Genomic DNA, 21,505 nt, shown 5'->3' with positions numbered 1-21,505 from the left:
CGAATTTGAATCAGACAGTTCCGATCTAAAATCCAACAATTAAGTTACTTTACTGGATCTGAACTCTCATTCGTGTGGTGTAACAAGGGATCTCCATGTCAGATGCATTCAGATTCGAGTGATCGCATCAATAAAAATAATTGTAGCCGAATCAAAATTACTTGAGTCATATCTCATTCACGGTCTGGTACGGCGTTGGATCTGAATTCTTCAGATTCTAGTATTCTACCATTGACCAGTGGGCCACACTTCCTATTTATTTATTTTAAGCCAATGAAATTAAGGATGTGGGACCCACTTTACAGTCTCTCAGTACACGTCTTCCATGATTCCATCAGAAACAATACAGCGAAATCAAATTGGCAGACACGAATAGACCCCCATACAGAAGTAATAACAGAACAGCGAAATAAAAGCCCCTCTTTCTCTTCCCGATCTCGCCTCCGCGACCTCCTCTCTATACCTCCTCCGCTCAAATCCGGCCATGGCGACCGACCCCACAGCGCTCTCCGGCGCCGCCGATCCGGATGGACCCGACGCGATCCGCCTGACATGGAACGCCTTGCCTCGATCCAAGCTCGAGGCGAGCAAAAGCGTTATTCCCCTCGCCGCGAGCGTCTCTCCTCTCCGTATCTCCCCTTCCCTCGTATCCCTACCCTACGCTCCTCTCCGTTGCAAACCACCTTGCCTCGCCGTTGTCAACCCCTTCTCCCAAGTGGATTTCACGGCCAAGATCTGGATCTGCCCCATCTGCTACTCCCGTAACCACTTTCCGCCTCATTATCAGAGCATCTCCGAGACCAATATACCTGGAGAATTATACCCGCAATGCACAACAGTAGAATACTCCCCATACGAGTCCAATCCAGCCGCGATGCCGGCACCACCACCGCCAGTGTTTCTGTTCGTGATTGATACGTGCGTGATAGAGGAGGAATTGGAGTTTGTTAAATCAGCCATGAGGCAGGCCATCGGGTTGATTCCAGATCATGCGCTTGTGGGTTTGATTACCTTTGGGACTCAGGTGCATCTGCACGAATTGGGGTTCGCGGATCTGACGAAGATTTTTGTGTTCAGAGGGACCAAGGAAATAACAAAGGAACAGATCTTAGATCAGCTGGGGTTGTCAGGTCGGCATATGGGTCCCATTGGGCCGAAGGGGCCCCAGCAGCAGGTTAATGGTTTCAATCATCCATCTGCGGCAGTTAACCGGTTCCTACTTCCCGCTTCAGAATGTGAATACACACTTAATGCGGTAGGATCATAGATAAATTTCTTATTCGGTATATTGGTTCTTCAACTGAGTTGGTAATAGTAAACTTAGTGTTTAATGTTATACTGAGTTTTGGATTTCATGTCCCAAAAAAGAACTGCAGGAAAAGGAAACTTGGGAATTATAGTCTATCCCTTAAACTCTATGTTTAATTAGCTGAATTAGCAAGTAGTTCCAACAGTTTGAGCCTAGGTGTTTGCTGAATTGCCATGCTGTCCCTGACAAGTTTAGACCCTTAAAAGTCAAGCATGTGTATGTTCAAATGTTAATGGTAAACTTTGCATGCAAAAACAGAATCGTTGTAAGATTTTAATGCCCGTTACAGGTTAACATTTTTAATTCAGCAAAATGAAAATACCCACATTATCCTTCTCCAACATTTATGTATAGGGGAAACATTAGGACCTTAGTTTGGCCAAATTTTTTTTGAAGAAAATATGGACTAAGTTTACTGGATCTGGATATCGTCCTTATTTTAACTGCACAATAGGTCTTGTTTTGCATGGGTGTCTATTTTGGATAATGAGTTAGCATAACCCACTTTAAAATATCCCAATTATTTTTCAGGCTTCGGGGACTCTTATCTACTATGGTATGCAAAAATGCAACAAGAATCCCATTTTTATTTCATTTTAACTGAATTTCTGACCTTATTTTTGTATGGTTTGCATGTGCAGCTATTTGACGATCTACAAACAGATCAATGGCCAGTAGATGCAGGGAATAGATCCATCAGGTGTACTGGAGTTGCACTAAGCATTGCAGCAGGGTTACTCGGTGCTTGCATGCCTGGAACTGGGGCGCGCATCATTGCTCTCCTAGGTGGGCCATGCACTGAAGGCCCTGGAATGGTAAATTTACAACCTCGATTTTGTATCAGGGATGATAGCATTTGATTTTATAACATGACCATTTTGGTCTCTTCTGGTACTGCTCTTACCAGCCAAACTTTAGTCTATACCGTTTGATCCAGATTTTCTTTATTTAAATCCTTAATTAGAGTTGTGCAAGGTTATTTCATGTTCAAGTAACATGTCAAAGATACATAAAATTATCCAAAATGGTATTATAAAAATGGCAGTGGAGATTTAGTGAGCGCAGCTACCAACTTTTTCCGGGAGAGGTTTCAACTTGCCAGATTTTGAAAACCTTTTCATTTTTCATACCTGATCTTTAAAGCTAGATCTAATTTCTTCAAAGAGTGTTTGTGGCATCTGCAATTTTTATCAGGGCAGAAGGGATATTTTTCCAAGAAAGGACTGTCTCATTACATTTTCTGACCTGACAGATTGTGTCGAAAGACATGTCAGAGCCGGTGCGGTCTCACAAGGATCTAGCTAAGGATGCAGCTCCTCATTTTCAAAAAGCAGTCAAATTTTATGATGGCCTTGCCAAGCAGTTGGTCAGCCAAGGCCATGTGTTAGACCTTTTTGCTTCTGCACTTGACCAGGTTCTTCAATATTTACTTTTTTTTTTTTTGTTTTACTTCAAAAGAAATATGGTGAGCAACCTGAACTTTGACCATTCTAATATTTTTTTTAGGTGGGAATTGCGGAGATGAAAGTTGTGGTTGAGAGGACTGGGGGGCTGGTAGTACTTTCAGAGAGCTTTGGCCATGCAGTTTTCAAAGACTCTTTCAAGCGCATTTTGGATGTGGGGGAGAACGCCCTAGGGCTTTCTTTCAAGTAAGTTTTTTCCATTCAATTGGTACGGTACTTTTATTTCATCTGTTTGATAGTTATATATATAAAAGGAACACATTTAGCATATTATTAAGTCCAATTTGTATAGATGGTCAATACCTATATAAAGTGTACTTCACCCATACTAATCTTGTCTGGTGTTGTTCCATTGCTGGCACCAAATTACCGGTTGTCTGGCAAGTAAGGAACACATTTAGCATATTATTAAGTCCAATTTGTATAGATGGTCAATACCTATATAAAGTGTACTTCACCCATACTAATCTTGTCTGGTGTTGTTCCATTGCTGGCACCAAATTACCGGTTGTCTGGCAAGTGCCATGCCTTAGTAAAGCCTGATTTCGTTTTATCCACATGTTGCGTCATTGTAAAGAACTTTCATAATTTTTAAATGTTAAACCAAAGAAAGAATACAAGTTCAGTTTCTTGTACTTTGCACTAAAGTGGTAACTTGAATGAAGAATTTCTATAACATGTTTTATCCCTTTCTTTAACTATTAAACAGTAACTTTCTGCTTTTATTCTTTCTGTTACACCTATAGGTAGGTCTCTCTTTCTCTCCGTCCCAATCATTTTTTTCTCCCCACATCTGCACCAAACCTCTTTGTGTTTTTGTTCTGCCTTAACATGTAAGAGGTCATGTTTTGTATAGGTTTTAATCTGAATTTAGTAGTCAGGTTAGAATTTTTCATTCTTTGAGTCATGTACAACAAACATAAAAGTTGAACTCATGCTTTTCTTAGGTAGTTGTGTTTGACAAGTTTGATGGATTTCATGAGCAGCACAATAACGAGTTATTTTGACTAACTTTGTGAATACATATAGATACATATGATTTGAAATTTGGGAAACATAGACGGAAGATATTTGTTGTTTGCAAATGCTGAATCAGATTGAGATGGAGAGGTGCACATGTATGTTGGTTTTCAATTTATCCAACCATGTTCATATAATTTGCGATGATGATTTGTTTGATCAGCTTCTCTCTCACTCTCTCAGCTTTTTACACTTCTTAGCTTGCTATTATCATGGCATGTCGGTTTCAGCCTTGTCCAGCCATATAAGTTTGCTTCATTGTGCACAACCTTGATATGTCGGGTTCCCCTTAGATTTGTCCACATCAGTCTCATTTTTTTTTTTTTTCCTCAATTGCCTTGAGAAACCTGGCAGGCCTATCGTCTTGTTGGTTCCCTAATGAACTCATTATGCTGGATCCAACTTTGCACAATTGCTTTGTTGTCCTGTGAGGTCCCACAAAAACTCAGAATGTTGTCTCGCTTTAACCTCATAGCACAATTTCTCGTTGCAACATACCACTGATAATGCAATTTGATCCTGAAGTGGTGGTTCTACTTGTCGCCTGATGAGTTGATTTAGTTTGGTGCCTATGAAGACCTTTGAGGGATGCCAGACTCTAGAGTACAGAGAATTCTATAGGAAGTTGCGAAAGAGAGTTGTTGGCAGCCGCAGCCAAGCTTTTTAGAGAGAGAGATAAAGCGAGTTTAAGGCCTGATTCGAAATTTTTTGGTGATGTTCAGGAATCATAACCTGAATTTTCACAAACACAAATTTTAGCTAACACAGATATCAATTAATTTGAAGTAATATACTCCTACTTCAAAAAGTTATGAAATAATAATGACAGGACACTTTTTATAAATTTATTAGTTCATTATGTATTTATGTCAATAATTGCAGTGGGACTCTTGAGGTCAACTGCTCAAAAGATTTGAAGATACAGGGTGTAATCGGACCATGTACGTCTTTGGAGAAGGTAATAAGCTATAAGTATCTATTAAATTTTATTTTTGTTAAAATTTAGGCAAAACTAAGTTAAAGTTGCTCAAATTTATTCCAGAAAGGAGTTTTATGTGCTGAGTCAGTTGTTGGTCAAGGGAACACAACTGCATGGAAGATGTGCGGCCTCGATCGAAGCACATCATTGACGGTATTTTTTGATGTGTCACCAAGTGAACGCTCTAGCCAGCCTGGGAATGCAAATCCCCATGCCTATATTCAGTTTGTAACCAAGTATGAGCCCATTTTGTCTTTTTAACATTTTAAACTATTTTCCTCAGAATTATGGTTTTCTTAGTATCTCAAGAATCTGCATATTTTAGTTACCAGAACCCCGAGGGTCAAATGAAGATCAGGGTTACAACTATTTGCCGAAGCTGGGTTGATAGCACCAATGGTACAGAGGTTAGTCATGCTCTTTCTCTTATTTTTCAAAATACATCTTTTAAGAGAAATGTAATCTGTACACAAACCATTGTGTCCTGATGACATACTCTCAGGAGGAGCTTTTAGGCTGAAATTTTTTATGCTGTTTGTTACTTTTCTTATGGCTCATTTATATCATAGCATATTTCATTAGGGGATTGGTTGTATATATAATCATGATTCAAAACACAGGAATTAGTTCAAGGGTTTGACCAAGAAACAGCAGCTGTCATTTTGGCAAGATACATCTCGTTGAAGATGGAGATGGAGGTATAATCCAATAATTTCCGTAACCGTTTTTGCCTGTTAGGTTGTTCTGCTATTTTCTATATCTATATTTTATATAAATTGAAGACGATTTTTCTTTTTGTGTCATCACCAGGAGGAGTTTGATGCCACAAGGTGGATAGACAGATCGTTGATAAGGTTGTGTTCTCGATTCGGCGACTATCGCAAGGACGACCCTGCCTCATTTAGTTTGCATTCTAATTTCTCCCTCTTTCCCCAATTCATGTTCAACCTTAGGCGTTCTCAATTTGTCCAGGTAGCTACTAATTCTAAGTTTTGTTCATGCATTATGTCAAGGGATTATATATGCCAGTACTGGCGTTTGCCTGTACTGGACCCACTTTATCCCGACAAACCAATTATGCAGCTTTTCGGGTTCTTTTTGGCTGGAAATAGGTACAGCAAAAAAAAAGTGTTAAACAAAAATTAAAGAAGAAACAGAAAAAATGAAGTCCCAGAGATATGTATTTTTTGAAGTTGAGAATCAAACGGTTGTTAGCATCTGAAATACAATATTTCCTTATTTTTCTTCTGTATAGGTATTCAACAACAGTCCAGATGAGACGGCATTCTTCCGGATGATTCTGAACAGAGAGAGTGTAACAAATTCAGTGGCAATGATCCAACCGTCGCTCATTGCTTTCTCATTTAGTGCTCCCCCAACTCCTGTCCTGCTCGATGTTGCTGCAATTGCCCCTGATCGTATATTGCTACTTGATGCCTATTTCAGTGTTGTCATTTTCCATGGCCTCACTGTTGCCCAATGGCGCAACATGGGCTATCAGAACCAACCCGAGCATCAGGTATTCTTCTCTAGATTATCACACTTCTGTCTCGATTAATTAATTATGCACTTGTTCAGCAAGTTTTACTGGTTCTGTTAGTTAAGTTCAAAATCTAGCAAGAGTAATTTTCATAAGCCAAGACATAAGGTGGTTGACGGATTGAGGAATAATTTCTGCTTCACATTTTCATATAGGCATTTGCAGAGCTACTACAGGCTCCACATGAGGAAGCACGAATTATAATAAAGGGCCGTTTCCCTGTCCCTAGATTAGTTGTTTGTGATCAACATGGCTCACAGGTACATCTTTTTTTCTCTTTTTTTTGTCGGCAATGTGCATTCACAATAATTGTCAGGTTAACACATAATTTGTGGAAATTAATGCAGGCAAGGTTTTTGTTGGCTAAACTAAACCCGTCAGCTACGTACACCACGGCACATGAAGTGGCCCCAGGTTCTGACATCATATTCACTGATGATGTCAGTTTCCAAGTATTCTCGGAGCACCTCCAAAGGCTTGCTGTTCAGTCCTGATAAAATAATGTGTACAAGTGCCTCTACAATTTATTAATTAAAATGAGACTAGCTAGCTTTGGATTACTCAGAGAGGCTGTTTAGAGTTTGCCTGAGTGTTGTTTTTCTGGTAATTTTTCTGTCGTGACCTCACCATATCTTCTGTTTGACTGAGCAATATCTTTTTCCAATTGGGCAATAAGGTCAAATTTTTTGTGTCTTTTATTATTGTTATTATTTAATATATATTAATTTTGAACATAGTTATATCAAAGTAACATGTATTACAGTGAACCAGTTGCCCCAGGACTGATGTAGTTGTGTCAGGTTTTAGGTGGTTGTAGTTCTTTGTTTGCTTGAATTTTCTTTTTCTTTTCAAGTGATGGGGTGCTTCCTTTGATGTTTGTTTGCTATCGGTTATGAACTTATGATTGAAGGGTAATCTTGTAATCCGATCACGAAGTTAATTCGTTTGGGTAGTGCTCGATTTTGTAATTATTCTGCGGCCTGTTGTGATTATCCGATTAATCCGATCACGAAGTGATTTTGCCCCCTGTCGAGAGGAAATTCGAGAGAAAACATTATTAAAGTTCAATGAAAAGAAAATGAGAAACACAAAAATTAAGCTTCCCGAAAATTGAAGGCACACAATAATTACAATTAGGGGATGTTAATATTTTACGATATGCTCCACTATCAGTTAACTTGTAAATCTTGAAATCTTAAACTTGGGATTATTCTCCTTGTGAAGATTTTTATTGCCGATTTCTCTTTATTTTGGTAATGTACTCCACACAAGTCAGAGCACAATGGTATAAAAGTTACCATGACCTCTCCGTGGAAAGTGAAAACGGACGGAATATAACCCTAGCTCAAGAGACAAGACTGTACAGAACTCAGACTATTCTGGAGTAAGATTGTCAATGGATACGGTATGAGTGAAAACGGACGGAATATAACCCTAGCTCAAGAGACAAGACTGTACAGAACTCAGACTATTCTGGAGTAAGATTGTCAATGGATACGGTATGAATTAGTCTTTATCCCGTGATTTTTATATATAAGAAAATTGAAAAATAAAATATTAAAAACGAGAATGGGTCTGTGAAAATTTTAAAAACAGGAAGGGGTACATGACTCATGGCGTCCCTCATACATGACTCATGGCGTCCCTGAGGGACGCCATACCAAATTCAAGTCCGACGAAAAAAAAAAAATTGAAAAACCAGGGACGCCATGGCATACCCCAGCCTAGGGGTGGCAATGAACCGAACCGAACTTACCTTATGTTTGAGTTTGGTTTGAATTAATTCCGAACCGAACCTGGTTTGATTCGTTTCGAACCGAACCCATTTCGAACTACACATTTTTCGAATCGAACCCGAATCGAATCACGAACTAAATTATTTTTTAGCAGTTCTAGTTATACTGGTAGTTTATACATTAATTTTTTCTCGCGGGACAATTCACATGGCTTTCTTTTATCGGTATGAACTATGAAATGAGTGTTTTTAAGTTGAAAAATTGTTCATGAAAAAATACATCAGAGACGGCTTTCCTGGTATGAACTATGAGAGACGACCGAAGAGAGAGGAGAGACAGTCATCTAGGCCGGAGAGAGGAGTGACAGCCGGAGAGACAGCCAGTCGCCGAGAGCGTCAGCTAGATTTTAGAGCTAGAGGGAGAGTGAGTTAGGGAGAGGTGGAGAGAGAACTAGGTTATTGAGATTTGAGAGCGATGGAGTGTCGGCTAAGTTAAATTATGACTCTCTATCTTGAATTTTAATTTCATCAGGTAAATGGACGGCCGATGTTATTATGAGATTCAAACCATAAAAATGATCGAACCCATTTCGATCGAACCAGGCTATGTTTGGGTTTGGTTCATTTCAATTCGAACCCATTTCGAATCGAATCACGAACCTCGAATTTTTTTGCCAGCCCTACCCCAGCCCAAGAATTTCAGCAAAAAAAAAAAAAAAAAAAAATTCCAGGGACGCCATGGCATATCTAGTCCCATATACAAATCTCACGAAAGCTCTTTTTTCAGCTGAAAAACGCTAAGTAAAGTTTTATTTTCAGCTTTTGTATATGGGACTGAATATGCCATGGTGTCCCTGGAATTTAATTTTTTTTTTTTTTTTTTTGCTGAAATTCTTGGGTTATGCCATGGCGTCCCTGGTTTTTCAATTTTTTTTTTTTTTTTCGTCGGACTTGAATTTGGTATGGCGTCCCTCAGGGACTCCATGAGTCGTGTACCCCTTCCTGTTTTTAAAATTTTCACAGACTCATTCTCGTTTTTAATATTTTGTTTTTCAATTTTCTTATATATAAAAATTGCGGGTCTTTATCTATATCTATATTTATATAAAATTAGTCAGTAAAATAAGATGATGTATTTTCATATTTATATTTATAAAAAAAATAATCTTTATTATACCAGATCTTTATCCATTCCATATTAACCAGCAATTAACAAAAGAATAACCAGTAATTATCAAATAAATTTATAACTTGTATAATTTAATTAAAAATATAACAAATAAATAAAAACATTAAACATATCATGTACATAATATCATAAAAGAGTTAGGCTAATATGACACTAGTGTTATATCAAACTAAATAACACCACATCTTAAACCCTTAGATCTGCTTTAAGATTTGTACTATCCGCTTTTACTGTTCAAGCACTTCATTTTGTACGAATCTTAAAGTAGATCTAAGGGTTTAAGATGTGGTGTTATTTAGTTTGATATAACACTAGTGTCATATTAGCCTAACTCATCATAAAATATAAATATTTACTTTTCATTCCATTATTTAAAAAAATATAAATTAATTATTTAAAAATATAAATATTGCATAAAAATAAACTTCTTATTCATACCCAAATCGGGGTGGAGATGAGGTGAAATGCCCAGCTTCTCTTCCTTTCTTTTCCCTTTATAAGTTAATTAATTATTTAAAATATAAGGATTTTGCCAAAATTTTACGTAGCTTCCTCTCCGCACAGTGTTACTCCCCTCCGTTCTCTCTTCGATTTTCCTCTTTCTGGAGCGAGTGAACGACACCGGTCAGGCACGGTCTGGTGAAATTCTATCTCCGCAAAGTGATTCTTCCTTCCCTCCCTTTGCATACCGCCTTCTGAAGCACAGTCTTAATGGTGATTTCACTCCGCCTCTGCCTTCTGGAGCACAATCTAACTACTGCTATAATAGATAAATAAATTGAGTGCATTCATGTTTTGGCTTTTGATCTTGGTACCAACTAACCAAGAAATTATGAAACCAGTGCAAAGATGCATCACTCATAAAGAACCAGTGCAACAGTTCTATCAATTGCTTCAATTTTAGGATTTAAAATAATTAATGCATAAGAGAAGTGGCAATAGATCCTTCCTCTTGATAATATGTTGAGGTTTTACAACAGCCATATATAATTGTTTCTAAAACCATGTGACCAACTAATTACTAAGGTCGTGCTCTAGACGGGGGTATGCGGAGGGAAGGGAAGGGCGAATTCTCTGTGCGGATGTGAGAGCTCATCAGACCGGATCTAATTGGACAAGTTCACTTGCTCCAGAAGGAGAGAATCGGAGAGGGAGCGGAGGGGAGAAAACACTATTCGGAGGTGAGCTCCGTATTCAATTTTAATGAAGTTGTTCCCTCCCAAATCGGGGTGTACAGATTACTGTTTGAAGGAAAGCTCCTATCATGTCTTCTCCCTTCCCTTCTCTTTAATGAAGTTTTACTCCTAGTTTGTGGAGCACAGCTTAAGGACATTACTATATATTAAGGTGAGAATGTTGCAACATACTGTTATGATGAGCAAAACGAAATGTTTATTTTGGCCATATGAGAGAGAATGTACTGCAATATCTGCCGCTCTGTTTATCACTGGAGCAAAACATATCATGTCTCAAGACCTTGTGAGGGGAAAAGGATAACTTTTTTAGTTTTGCTCCCTAAATCAAGTAAATGGATGAATAAAATACAATGGTGGAAATGTTCATACTTGGTTTCTCTTTGAATTTGGATTTGAATGGTTAACTCTCTCTTGTAAGAAACAAAAACCTTAGGAAATGAGACAGAGAGACCAGGGAAGAAGGTGAATATTTTTTTTTAAAAACATTTGAAGCTCTCTATTTTCTTTCTGTAAAAAGTGGGAGGAAGGAGAAAAGAGAAAGGAGATGTCAGATTTAGAAGAGGGCAAATTAGACATTTAGATTTCAAAATAAAAAATTAATTTATATATGGAGAAATAAAAAAAGATTTCAACATAGAATGGAGAAATAAGAAAAAATTCAATATTTTGATAAGAAAATTGGCTGTTTTGAAAATTTTGATTCGTACATCATAAATTTTCCCCTAAAAGGTATGATGCTATCGGTACTATAGTGACGCAATATGTGCATATTGTTATTTTGTTTAACCGTTCTATTATGACGCGATAAACGCTATTTAAATCTTTAAAAAAATAGCAATTTTTTTTTTCAAAAAACATAAAATTTGAGCATCTTGGATCAACTGTTTGGATTTTGAAAATAAAGATCTCTATGTGGGATATAGTTTTTTTTGAAAATCTTCGTAGAAGCTACGAAGTCGTGAGGGGGAATCGAACTCTCGTACAATAACTTTAAGACTTTTTTCTAGCCAACTGTGCTACCTCCTCTTTCTCATGTGGGATATAGTTGAAACACAAAACCAAATGTGTATGTATTTTAAATTTTTAGCCCTTTGAAATGCTTAGTATCAACTTTCTTAAATTTTACTTCACTTGAAATATGAGAAAATAATTAAGCTAATTGATTGTCTGCCAATCAAGTTTAACATAATATCAATTATAAAAAGAAAAAAAGTTAAACATTTGCCCTAAATGATATATATTTTTACGAAAGAAGAGATCATTTGACAATATTAACCATGAATTTTTATAAAAGATAAATAAAACTACAATTTAAATATTAATATTATATTAAGCACCGTTAATTTCAGACCATTATATATATTATAATTTAAAATCACTCAAGCGTACTGCGTATATCATTGAATTATATTAATATGGACTTGGCTACGGTGCTATGGGTAGCTAAGAGGCCTCCCGTGCTACGGCTCAATATTCGACTTTTCAAAATTCTAACGGTCGATCCGAACCGTTCATCTTGTTCTCCATATTAATATGTACTTGGAGACCAAATTTTACATTTTTTGGAAATTTTTTACTATTTTTTTAGATTTATTGAAAATCGCTGCTTTTCAGACAAATCTGGACCATAAAAAATAGTGATATTCAATAAATCTAAAAAAATAGTAAAAAATTACCAAAAAATATAAAATTTGGTCTTCAAACACATATTAATATGGAGAACAAGATGAACGGTTCGGATCGACCGTTAGGATTTTGAAAAGTCGAATATTGAGCCATAGCACGGGAGGCCTCTTAGCTACCCATAGCATATTAGCCAAATCCGTAGAACTAGTGTATATTTGAGTTCAGTTCACCAAGCTTCTTGGTGATTTCAAGTCTAAAATCTATTGAATCGGTTTTAAACGATGAATCCGAATTATTGAAATCTGCCTATATTACACATGATGAGTCTACATGTAAAAAAATTTAATTTTAAAATTAATTTTGCATAAAATCAAGTAGTCAAAAAAACATTTAAAAAATAAATGCATTAAAATTAATTTATTAACCTTTTAATTTTAACACCTTATACTAAATTAATTCGAATGTTTAAAATTTTCTCATGTAGACATATCAGAACTCCTATAATAGTACATTTAATTATTGGAGACTGAATGGTGTATCTGTCCAGAGATGATCTCTGCCCTCTATTCAGAAAATTCATCAAATCTGATCCATTCATATGAATATTAGATTTTATGCATGCTATTTGCGTATCCGTGCGTGTACAAGTCCAAAAATAGTTATAAACCAACCTGTTGTATACAAAGACACATGGATTTTTCTTTCTCCAAAGTTGGCTAGAGCTATGCGGAGATCATCTTTCACCTCTTCGATCTCCTCCCTCTTTTCTCTCTTCGATCATTTTTTCTCTTGCCTTTTCTCTCGGATCTCCTTCCCCACGAAGACAGTTCTCTTTTCTTCTTCCCCAGCGTCTTCCTCTTTTCATCTCCTTTTCACTCTCTCTCTCTCTCTCTCTCTCTCTCTCTCTATCTCTCTCAAATCAAGATATAGTGTAGGGTTTCTCTTCACTGCCAGACTGCCAGTGCCAGATCTCCTCCTCAAAACCTAATGGGGGAACTGCTGTCCCTCTCCGGTCGCGGCCTCTCCTCTCTGCTGCCTCAAAGTGTAAACCCTAGCGCTCATCTCTCATTTCTCCTCGCTCCTCTATTCCACCTGTTAAACCCTTCACTAAACCACACATTCCCTTCCTACCTCTCCCTGACTCTCTCAGACGGGAAAAAGAAAGAGAAATGAAAAAGGTGACGCTGTCAATGACGGCCTGTGCAGAAGGTGTTTTCTTCCATTTCACTGAACACCCTACACTATATCAAGGGTGTTTTCTTTCGTACTCTTTATTTCACAAGTTTATAGTTTTGGTGAACTCATTTTTATTTTTGTTGATACTCCTTGCAATAACATCTACTGATGGTAAATGTAAAGTCCTTTCCACATTTATCAAGGGTGTGGATTCAAAGTAATATTATAAGTACATCTGATTCAAACCAAGTAACAATATTTGTAAGAAATATCTTGTTGGTTGACATTTTTTCTTTCTTTTTTCTTTAGGGATTCAGAATCAAACTCCAGAGATCTGAAATTTGGAGAGGTTAAACTATGTTTAATTTTCATTTTCATAAAAATATAGAGTAAAAAAATTGTTTTTTTTTAATATCCATACTTCAATTTATGCAAATCAGTCTTTTAGGCAAAACACTTATCTTAGTTAAACAAAAATTACTAAAATCAATGCGATGAAAGTTGTAAGCTTGTTTACATAGTATAGCTATTACTCAATTCAAAGTTAAGTTTATGAGCTATTGAGCTCTAGAATCTTACAAGAAACTTTCTAAAATCATTTTAACCTTTAGTTGCATCTTCTGTAATTATGAGATAAAACAAAAAGAAGAACCCAAGTGTGAAATTCTTGTATAGTTGCTTGGAACAAACCATTTCTTAATTGTACGTACTCCCGTCTTATTGTACTTTGATGTTGTAAATAACAGCTTAAAACCATAAACGGAGGCAATTTCTTTCCTCACGATGGCCACTGGGACTTCAACAACAAGGTATTCATTTTTGTGTGTTAATAATTCCTTGCTTTAAATACTGTCAATTTTTCGTGCTCATGTAGAAAAATCATTTTTTTTCAATTTACTTTCTATATACAGACACTGATCCGGCCATGTGTGTTGGTCGTTGGGTTGTCGTGAACTTCTTGGTCCGGTGTTAGGTGAGGAATTTAGTGAGCAATCTCATACGATGTGGTCAAATGAAAGGAGTGGTTAGTTTTGTTATTTTATTCATGAATCATGATAGTATTTTTTTTTGTCTCTATTTTTTTATTAGTTGTTCTTTCTTGTGTGTAGAACATTGATTAGCCTTTTGACGTTTTTAAATAGGGACAGAACATGTGAGGCACTGCTCCGAATGTTCGAGTGGAAGAAATGGTTGAGCAAGAAAAACTCCGATCTATGGTTAGTTCCTTGTTTCAATTATGAACTTGTTTCCTACAAGGATTGTTATCTTGTCATTTTCTTGTTATGTGCTAAACTGTGGATTGGTTTGTTCAGGCCCATGGAAGCGCAAGTGCCTTGCTGATTTTGGCATTGTCACTCAGTTCCTTGCTCCAATTAAAGTAAATGATCAATATCTGACTAACCTATTGCTCAAGATTAATGCTAAGGTAAGCAAATTATAATAGCCAAGTTTTCAATCCCGAGATACTTTTGCTTTTAACCAATATTGGTATGTGTCAAACTTGCTCACTGTGAGTTTTCTTATGGTGAAAACAGCTTGATGGCATGAATTCTCTACTCCATGTTGAGGATACCCCTTCAATTCCTCTGATTTCCAAGGTTCTCATTATTATACTGGGAATGTATGTTTCTCATGGCTCCCCAGGGCATTCAGATCGTCCATATATTGCTGATGTATGTCTGATTTAACTTCTTTATCAGTGTTTTTTTTTCCTTTCATTTGTTATATACTTATTGAATTTGTTTTGAATGTTGTAGCTTGTCAGTTCCTGGCAATGGCCACTAATTTCCAAGCATAGGGCTCTGTGCACACCCAATCACCAAAGCTTGAGATGATCGATTCTCTTTTTCAGGCAGTGGCCACTAATTTCGAAGCATAGGGCTTTGTGCACACCCAATCACCAAAGCTTGAGATGATCGATTATCTTTTCAAGCCTAAAGATAAATGAATGCCATCAAGTTGAAAACAAGATTGTGCCGATCACCAAGTTTAGTTAACTTTCGACCAAGTTTGGTGGAATTAACTGTAGAGCATGATATAATCCTAATTTGTTATTAATTGGAATTACCGCGAATGCAAATGGCCAAAAAAATATTTGTTATTAATTGGAATTACCGCGAATGCTATATATGCCGTTTGCAAAGTAGTAAAATTTTGATTAGATTCTCAAATATTACATTTTTGTTCTACTTTTTGGTTAAAAATGGTGTCTTTTGTTCAGGCCCACATGTACATTGACTCAAGAGAGAAGGTCACAGGTAATCGGGTACTATATAAAAAACAATTAGCATAATAAAAAATAACCAACTGAATTTTAAGGTGAACATTGAGACAATTGGTATGTCTCAGGAGAACATTCATCAATAATCGAGTTATGTCTCAAATGAACATTGAGATTAGGTGCAAGTCTTTGATGCTAGAGATCTATTTCATCATAGCATTTGTATTACTCGATTTTATTAAGTATTTGATTTTTTTTTAGCATTGTTAAATAATTGAGTCGAACAATTTAGTAAATAAAGTTTTTTTTTTTTGGAAAGAACATTAGTTTTCTATTTGTAATATTTTTTTTGTGTTTGTTGATACAATGAATAGAGGCGCAACTATTTTTTCTGTCAATTTTATAATGCAATATTCATGTTTTATAAGCTTTATTTTCTATTTATGTTACTTTCAAATAATTTTCTGTTTTGGTTGACTTTTGCAATTTAGATACATGTTGTGTTCTTATAAAGAAAAAAGTTTCATAGTTAAGAAACTGGAAAGAAGAAAAGATAATTTTTATAAAAGAAAAGTTAAAGAAATGATTACACAAATGCAGTGGTTAAGAAAATAAGATAATTTTTACAAGAATTTCTCTTTCTATGATTGGTTTGTAACTTAAGCAAAGAAACTAAAACTAATTTCACAAATGGAGTGGTTAAGAAATAAAGATTGAATTAGTTTTTCTATTATTACCAAGAAAACTAGATACTCATTTTCTATTATTTAGCTACTAATTTCTTCTCCATTTGTTGAGCCAATTGACTGCCTTCATTTCCAGCAATTTCTATTTCTAATTCATTTCAATATATTTTCTACTACAAAATCCATCATATTTCTTTCAAAATTGTGTTATCATCTTGACATATTTTTAGGATCAAACACAGATTCTCATTGGCTCTCATTATTAACTAATACATAATTATGCCTTTATTACTGTACTTAAGGTGCTATATTTTTATTTCATTTTTTGGGTTCAAATATGGGTCTAGGTGAAAATCAGCTACACCTTTATCCTCTCCCAACACGTAGGCAATCAAATACATGATTATGCAATTAATTTTTAAATTAATCACATTTAAAAAAATTTATTAAAATAATATTTCAATCCCCGTTGCAACGCACGGGCACTTGACTAGTTACTCGTAAAATAGACAGATTTCAACAATTCAGATTTGTTATTTGAAACCGATTTAATGAGTTTTAAACTTGAGTTCACCAAAGAGCTTGGTGAACTCAAGAACACCCTAATTCTACTTGTTTGGTAATGCTTCTCCAGACATGCATTTTAACAAGGTCTCGACAATTTTCACATTGCCCATACCACATTTTCTTCCAAATAATGAGAAACAATGAAGATCAGCAGCAGCATTAACACTATCAGCTATATTGATAACCACAATTTTGCCTTCTAACTCGTACAAAATGTGGTCAAGGAAACCTTTGCACCAAAAATATAAAATGGAGCAGGAAAGATTGAAAACCTGACTAGTTAATAACATAATACTCCCGCCAAAAGATAAAAATAACACAACACAAAAATGCAAGAATCCGAAACAAACAATAGCCTTCTAAAATTTGTACTAAATTGCTAGCAAATTTGCAACAACAAAAAGTACATCTCAACTAAATAAGACTCTCGAGAACAAAAACCACACTTATCCACCAAAACAGGCTTTTGCTGACAAAAAAACTAACCCATGCTCAACGGTTAGCCTTGGCAACACGCTCAATCTCGTCCTTCTTCTTGATGGCATAGCTGTTAACAACAACATAAATACAAAGCCACTAAAGTAAACCATATACAAGGAAAAAATGGTACTAGTAGCACCAAAATACTGGAACTGTTAAGGCGTTACAAACACAACACTTCTTTTATTTAAAAATAAAAAATAAACAATATAATAAAATCCAGGCTTTTCAAAATGGGGAAGAACGAGATATTTGCCCAAACTAAACATAAAACACCCCCAGTTGGCAGATAAAGAAAATACCAGAACTGAAGCAACACTCTGTAATTTAATAACAGAATCTTGAACTACTGCCAGTTGAAAATTTTACCACTTAAAATAGCCAATCAACATGCTCTCTCCTCCCCCCCCCACTTAGGTCTTGTGTCTAACTGAAACCAAATTTATACCTTCTGGTTCCAATTGGGGGACCATTCTCCAATTTTCCGGAAGAGCAAATAAAATTCAAACTTGTTTATCATTTTGGGAGGATCATTTGTCATGAACTTTATATTTACAACTGCAGATGACTCAACTGAACTCCACACATAAAGCGCAACTAAAATAATAAACTTTTAATTGCAAAACACAGGTCTTTCATAGTTCCAGAATAAACAAGTACAGGGTAATAGATTACCTGTTGGAAGAACCCTTGGCAGCATTAATGAGCTCATCAGCAAGGCACTCTGCAATGGTCTTGATGTTCCTGAAAGCACTTTCCCTGGCCCCAGTTGTCAGAAGCCAGATAGCTTGGTTGACTCTCCTGAGAGGAGAAATATCAACTGCTTGCCTCCGAACAACACCAGCAGACCCAATCCTCGTAGCATCTTCCCTTGGACCACTGTTAAGTCGATGAAATCAAACTGAGCTCACTCAGATGAAAAGAAAAAAAACTTAGAAAGCCAATTGACTAAATAGGTTCCAATCCCATGTTTGTAATTCACTAAATAGGTTCCAGTTGTTTGGAGTTATGTTCAGAAACAACTTTATGATTTCTACTGAAATTGGTAGGTATATACCCCACTTTCTTCACCAAAAAAAACAACAACAACACTTGAATAAAAAATATACAATACGCAATGCTGATCTTGCTAAGAACCTGTTGATGATGGCATCGACGATGATCTGGATGGGGTTGGCATCTGTGAGTAGGTGGATGATCTCCATGGCGTGCTTGACAATCCGCACCGCCATAAGTTTCTTGCCGTTGTTGCGCCCGTGCATCATCAGTGAGTTTGTTAGACGCTCAATGATTGGGCACTGTGCCTTCCTGAACCTCTTCACCGAGTACCGACCAGCAGTGTGTGGCAGGTATGTTGCGTGCTTTGTCGGCTGCACACCAATGTAGTCAGCCAGTGAAATGTCACCTACCTACAAAAAAAGCAGACAAGAGAACATCTAGTAACAACTATATAATAGCAACCCATGCATAGTAATTGACATAATCTAAACAATATGATGGCATTTCTCATTTGACAATCCATTTGACTTCCAATTGGCTATTAACATCATACAAATTGACTGATTTTTTTTTATCTTTTAATGCATACTCAATTCATCCTTTACAAGTAGAAAATATTGCTTCCTCTTCAATTTGTAATTGAAGGTCAGTACCAACTTTGCTGTTATAACCATTAAATTTCTTACTAAATACAACAGGATATGACAGCATTGTTCTGAGATAGCATATAAAGATGTATGAGACTGATATCAAGTCCACAATGAACTGCAATGATATAAAATCCATTATTCTGGTGACAATTTCCAACCATCTGATCCAGATAAAAGCAGTAATGTTATTTTGTCTGATTCACAACTAAAATATTTCGACAGCATTTAAGCAATTAGATATTCAGAAATAGCAAAACCCAAGAATTCTAATTAAATCGGGAACACGATTGGTTCAGGAAAATGACATTTTTTATAATAGATAACTATCACGTTATATCCAAACTGAACCTTATACAATTTTCTATATTACCCTCCTAAGGAATCAGATCTATAGAGGCCAACAACGAGGGAGCGAGAGAGAAAGGGAGGGAGAGAGACCTGAACATCCTCAAAGGACCACCGATTGAACAGCTTGACCTCTTGCTCAACGACCGCCATTGTTACTCCTCGGTAGCGGAGAAGGTTTAGACGCAGAGATGCTGGAGAGATGAAGCTCTAGTGCGGCGCGTAGAAGACCAAAAAACCCTAGTTTCTAACTTATTTATAGCGCGAGAGATTTATGTCCTTCGAATTTTGGGCCGGGATGATGAATTAAGATTATCATGGTACCGGACAGTGTACAATGATATCATAATCGTTTGTTCTATTATGGCACGAATCTAGAGGTTCCAAATTTGTTTATTCTACACGGTCCGGTACTGCAGGGAATACTCCGGTGGATGCGATGCGAGATTGGACGGCTCTTGATTTGAGATTGATCCCTTTATCCCTAATGAGAGGATTTCGCTTCTAGCCCCTTAAAAATCTTCTGAAGCCCGTATCAATTTTAGATACGGGCTTTAACAGGCCTAAAATGAAATTGAGTTTGAAAGTCCACCAGCCCGTTGAATAGCGGGCTCAATCAGACCGGAACAGTACTGAGCCCAATGGCTTAGAGACTGGACTTAGGCTAAAATCGGGAACCCGATTAGTTCAGTGGCAGAGTTCAACTTAGATAAATAAGAATAAGACAAGCTGAATGGCACCGTTGCCTTCGTACATCTCCTTTTGGAGCTCGATGATGCTGATATGATATCAGACGGTTCGTATTTCATTTGCACTGGGATAATGGTGGATGGCGTGATCTCGTAATAAAAATTTGATGAATCAGATGACAACTACGAACCATTCGTTTAGTGGCTAATTAGTAATTTATTAACTGTACGTCCAGTGATGACAACAAAGATAAAAGACAAATAGGAACTAGCTGGTCATGACATGGGCTACATTATGTAAAGATACTGTACTACTAATATTGATACGTGTCATATGATCAGTATTTGTAATAAATTCTTAATTGATTGATTATAGCGGCCTCTATTATGAATTTATGATTGTTTTCATTTATTTTGAGTAGGTGGCATTCATAAAAGCCTTTCTTTAATCAATTGACTCTACTATTTAAACACCATATGAAAACCACTAAATGGACATAATAGTTCTGTAAATACGTACTCTTCTTTATCAATATATTTCTTAGTAGGTGGCATCCATAAAAGTCTCTCTTTAATCAATTGACTCCTACTATTTAGACATCATATGATAAATTAACATAATAGCTTTGTAAATACGTATTCTTCTTTATCAATATATTTCTTAATACGTAGGTGACATTCATAAAAGCCTCTCTTTAATCAATTGACTCCTACTATTTAGGCACCATACGAAAACCACTAAATTGACATAATAACTCTGTAAATACACTCTTCTTTATCAATATATTTCTTAGTATGTGGCATCCATAAAAGCCTCTCTTTAATCAATTGACTCCTACTATTTAGGCAGCATACGAAAACCATTGAATTGACATAATAGCTCTGTAAATATGTACTCTTCTTTATCAATATATTTCTTAGTAGGTGGCATCCATTAAAGCTTCTCTTTAATCAATTAATTGACCCATACTATTTAGGCACCATACGAAAACCACTGAATTGACATAATAGCTATGTTAATACGTGTCAAAATTATTAGAATAATATAACAAAGAACAAGAACACAATCACTTTCATGAATCTCCCTTCCCTCCCTTTGTTTATTTCAATCAAATAATTGTTTTTCTTACATGCTTCTCTCTATGTTACAAAGAATGTTTTATAGCAAAGTTCACCTCTTTAGAAACAAATCGTAATCCAATCTAAACTTGGAAATAAATTATACACCAATCAATCATGACAAATAAAGGAAATATAGAACATTTTGGTCCAGCCGTATAAATCAAGAATATATGATTTCCTTCTTCATTTTCTTCTAGATCGGATGTGGACCTTGTTGTACGTATTAGCTTGTAACTTCAACACCCTTCTTCAAGCTCATACGTAGATATCTGTCATATCGAGTTTAGATAGAGATTCCTCAAATGCCTTGCTTGTGAGCATATCTGTCAATTGTTCGTGTGATCTCACGAATGGCATTGAAATAATCTTGGAGTCCAATTTCTCTTTGATAAAATGCCTATCCACTTCAATATGTTTTGTTATGTCATGCTGCACTGGATTATGAGATATATCTATAGCAGCTTTATTATCACAAAAAAGTTTCATTTCAGCACGGGGCTCAAAGCCTAATTC

At 36.2% G+C, this 21,505-nt stretch overlaps 3 protein-coding genes and 1 long non-coding RNA gene across 7 annotated transcripts; 3 read left to right on the top strand and 1 right to left on the bottom strand.

Moving 5' to 3' along the window:
* Nucleotides 1–348: 348 nt before the first annotated feature.
* On the top strand, nucleotides 349–7,078 carry LOC144554455 (protein transport protein SEC23 E-like). Its single transcript, XM_078302774.1, has 12 exons — nucleotides 349–1,255; nucleotides 1,951–2,124; nucleotides 2,562–2,723; nucleotides 2,816–2,958; nucleotides 4,675–4,750; nucleotides 4,835–5,007; nucleotides 5,097–5,178; nucleotides 5,392–5,469; nucleotides 5,582–5,743; nucleotides 6,027–6,290; nucleotides 6,467–6,571; nucleotides 6,659–7,078. Exons 1-12 carry the CDS (start codon nucleotides 485–487, stop codon nucleotides 6,803–6,805), a joined length of 2,337 nt encoding a protein of 778 aa, XP_078158900.1. The 5' UTR covers nucleotides 349–484; the 3' UTR covers nucleotides 6,806–7,078.
* A 6,364-nt stretch (nucleotides 7,079–13,442) lies between these two features.
* Nucleotides 13,443–15,634, top strand: LOC144554477 (protein argonaute 4B-like). 4 transcript variants are annotated; one of them, XR_013511620.1, is made up of 7 exons: nucleotides 13,443–13,582; nucleotides 13,980–14,042; nucleotides 14,145–14,257; nucleotides 14,376–14,450; nucleotides 14,547–14,659; nucleotides 14,769–14,906; nucleotides 14,991–15,634. XR_013511620.1 is itself a non-coding variant. In XM_078302799.1 (7 exons), the coding sequence occupies exons 4-7, from the start codon at nucleotides 14,421–14,423 to the stop codon at nucleotides 15,066–15,068; spliced, it is 348 nt and encodes a 115-aa protein (XP_078158925.1). In that variant the 5' UTR covers nucleotides 13,443–13,582; nucleotides 13,980–14,042; nucleotides 14,145–14,257; nucleotides 14,343–14,420; the 3' UTR covers nucleotides 15,069–15,634. The 4 variants fall into 4 exon arrangements, 3 of the variants coding, with proteins under 3 accessions (XP_078158925.1, XP_078158933.1, XP_078158921.1); XM_078302799.1 differs by having other exon boundaries at nucleotides 14,343–14,450; nucleotides 14,558–14,659; XM_078302807.1 differs by lacking the exon at nucleotides 14,145–14,257 and having other exon boundaries at nucleotides 14,343–14,450; nucleotides 14,558–14,659.
* A 1,335-nt stretch (nucleotides 15,635–16,969) lies between these two features.
* Nucleotides 16,970–19,436, bottom strand: LOC144554462 (small ribosomal subunit protein uS7-like). Its single transcript, XM_078302783.1, has 4 exons — nucleotides 19,275–19,436; nucleotides 18,325–18,596; nucleotides 17,863–18,066; nucleotides 16,970–17,254 (listed from the first exon to the last, which is right to left on the bottom strand). The coding sequence occupies exons 1-4, from the start codon at nucleotides 19,332–19,334 to the stop codon at nucleotides 17,200–17,202; spliced, it is 591 nt and encodes a 196-aa protein (XP_078158909.1). The 5' UTR covers nucleotides 19,335–19,436; the 3' UTR covers nucleotides 16,970–17,199.
* On the top strand, nucleotides 18,008–18,270 carry LOC144554472 (uncharacterized). The gene is made up of 2 exons (XR_013511613.1): nucleotides 18,008–18,143; nucleotides 18,177–18,270. It is a non-coding gene; the product is annotated as an uncharacterized LOC144554472 (long non-coding RNA).
* Nucleotides 19,437–21,505: the final 2,069 nt, after the last annotated feature.

This window comes from Carex rostrata, chromosome 1 (assembly GCF_964058835.1).
Source record: "Carex rostrata chromosome 1, lpCarRost1.2, whole genome shotgun sequence".
Lineage (NCBI taxonomy): Eukaryota > Viridiplantae > Streptophyta > Magnoliopsida > Poales > Cyperaceae > Carex > Carex rostrata.
The sequence above is the reverse complement of the archived record's forward strand: the minus strand, read 5'-3'. Positions and strand labels throughout refer to the sequence as shown.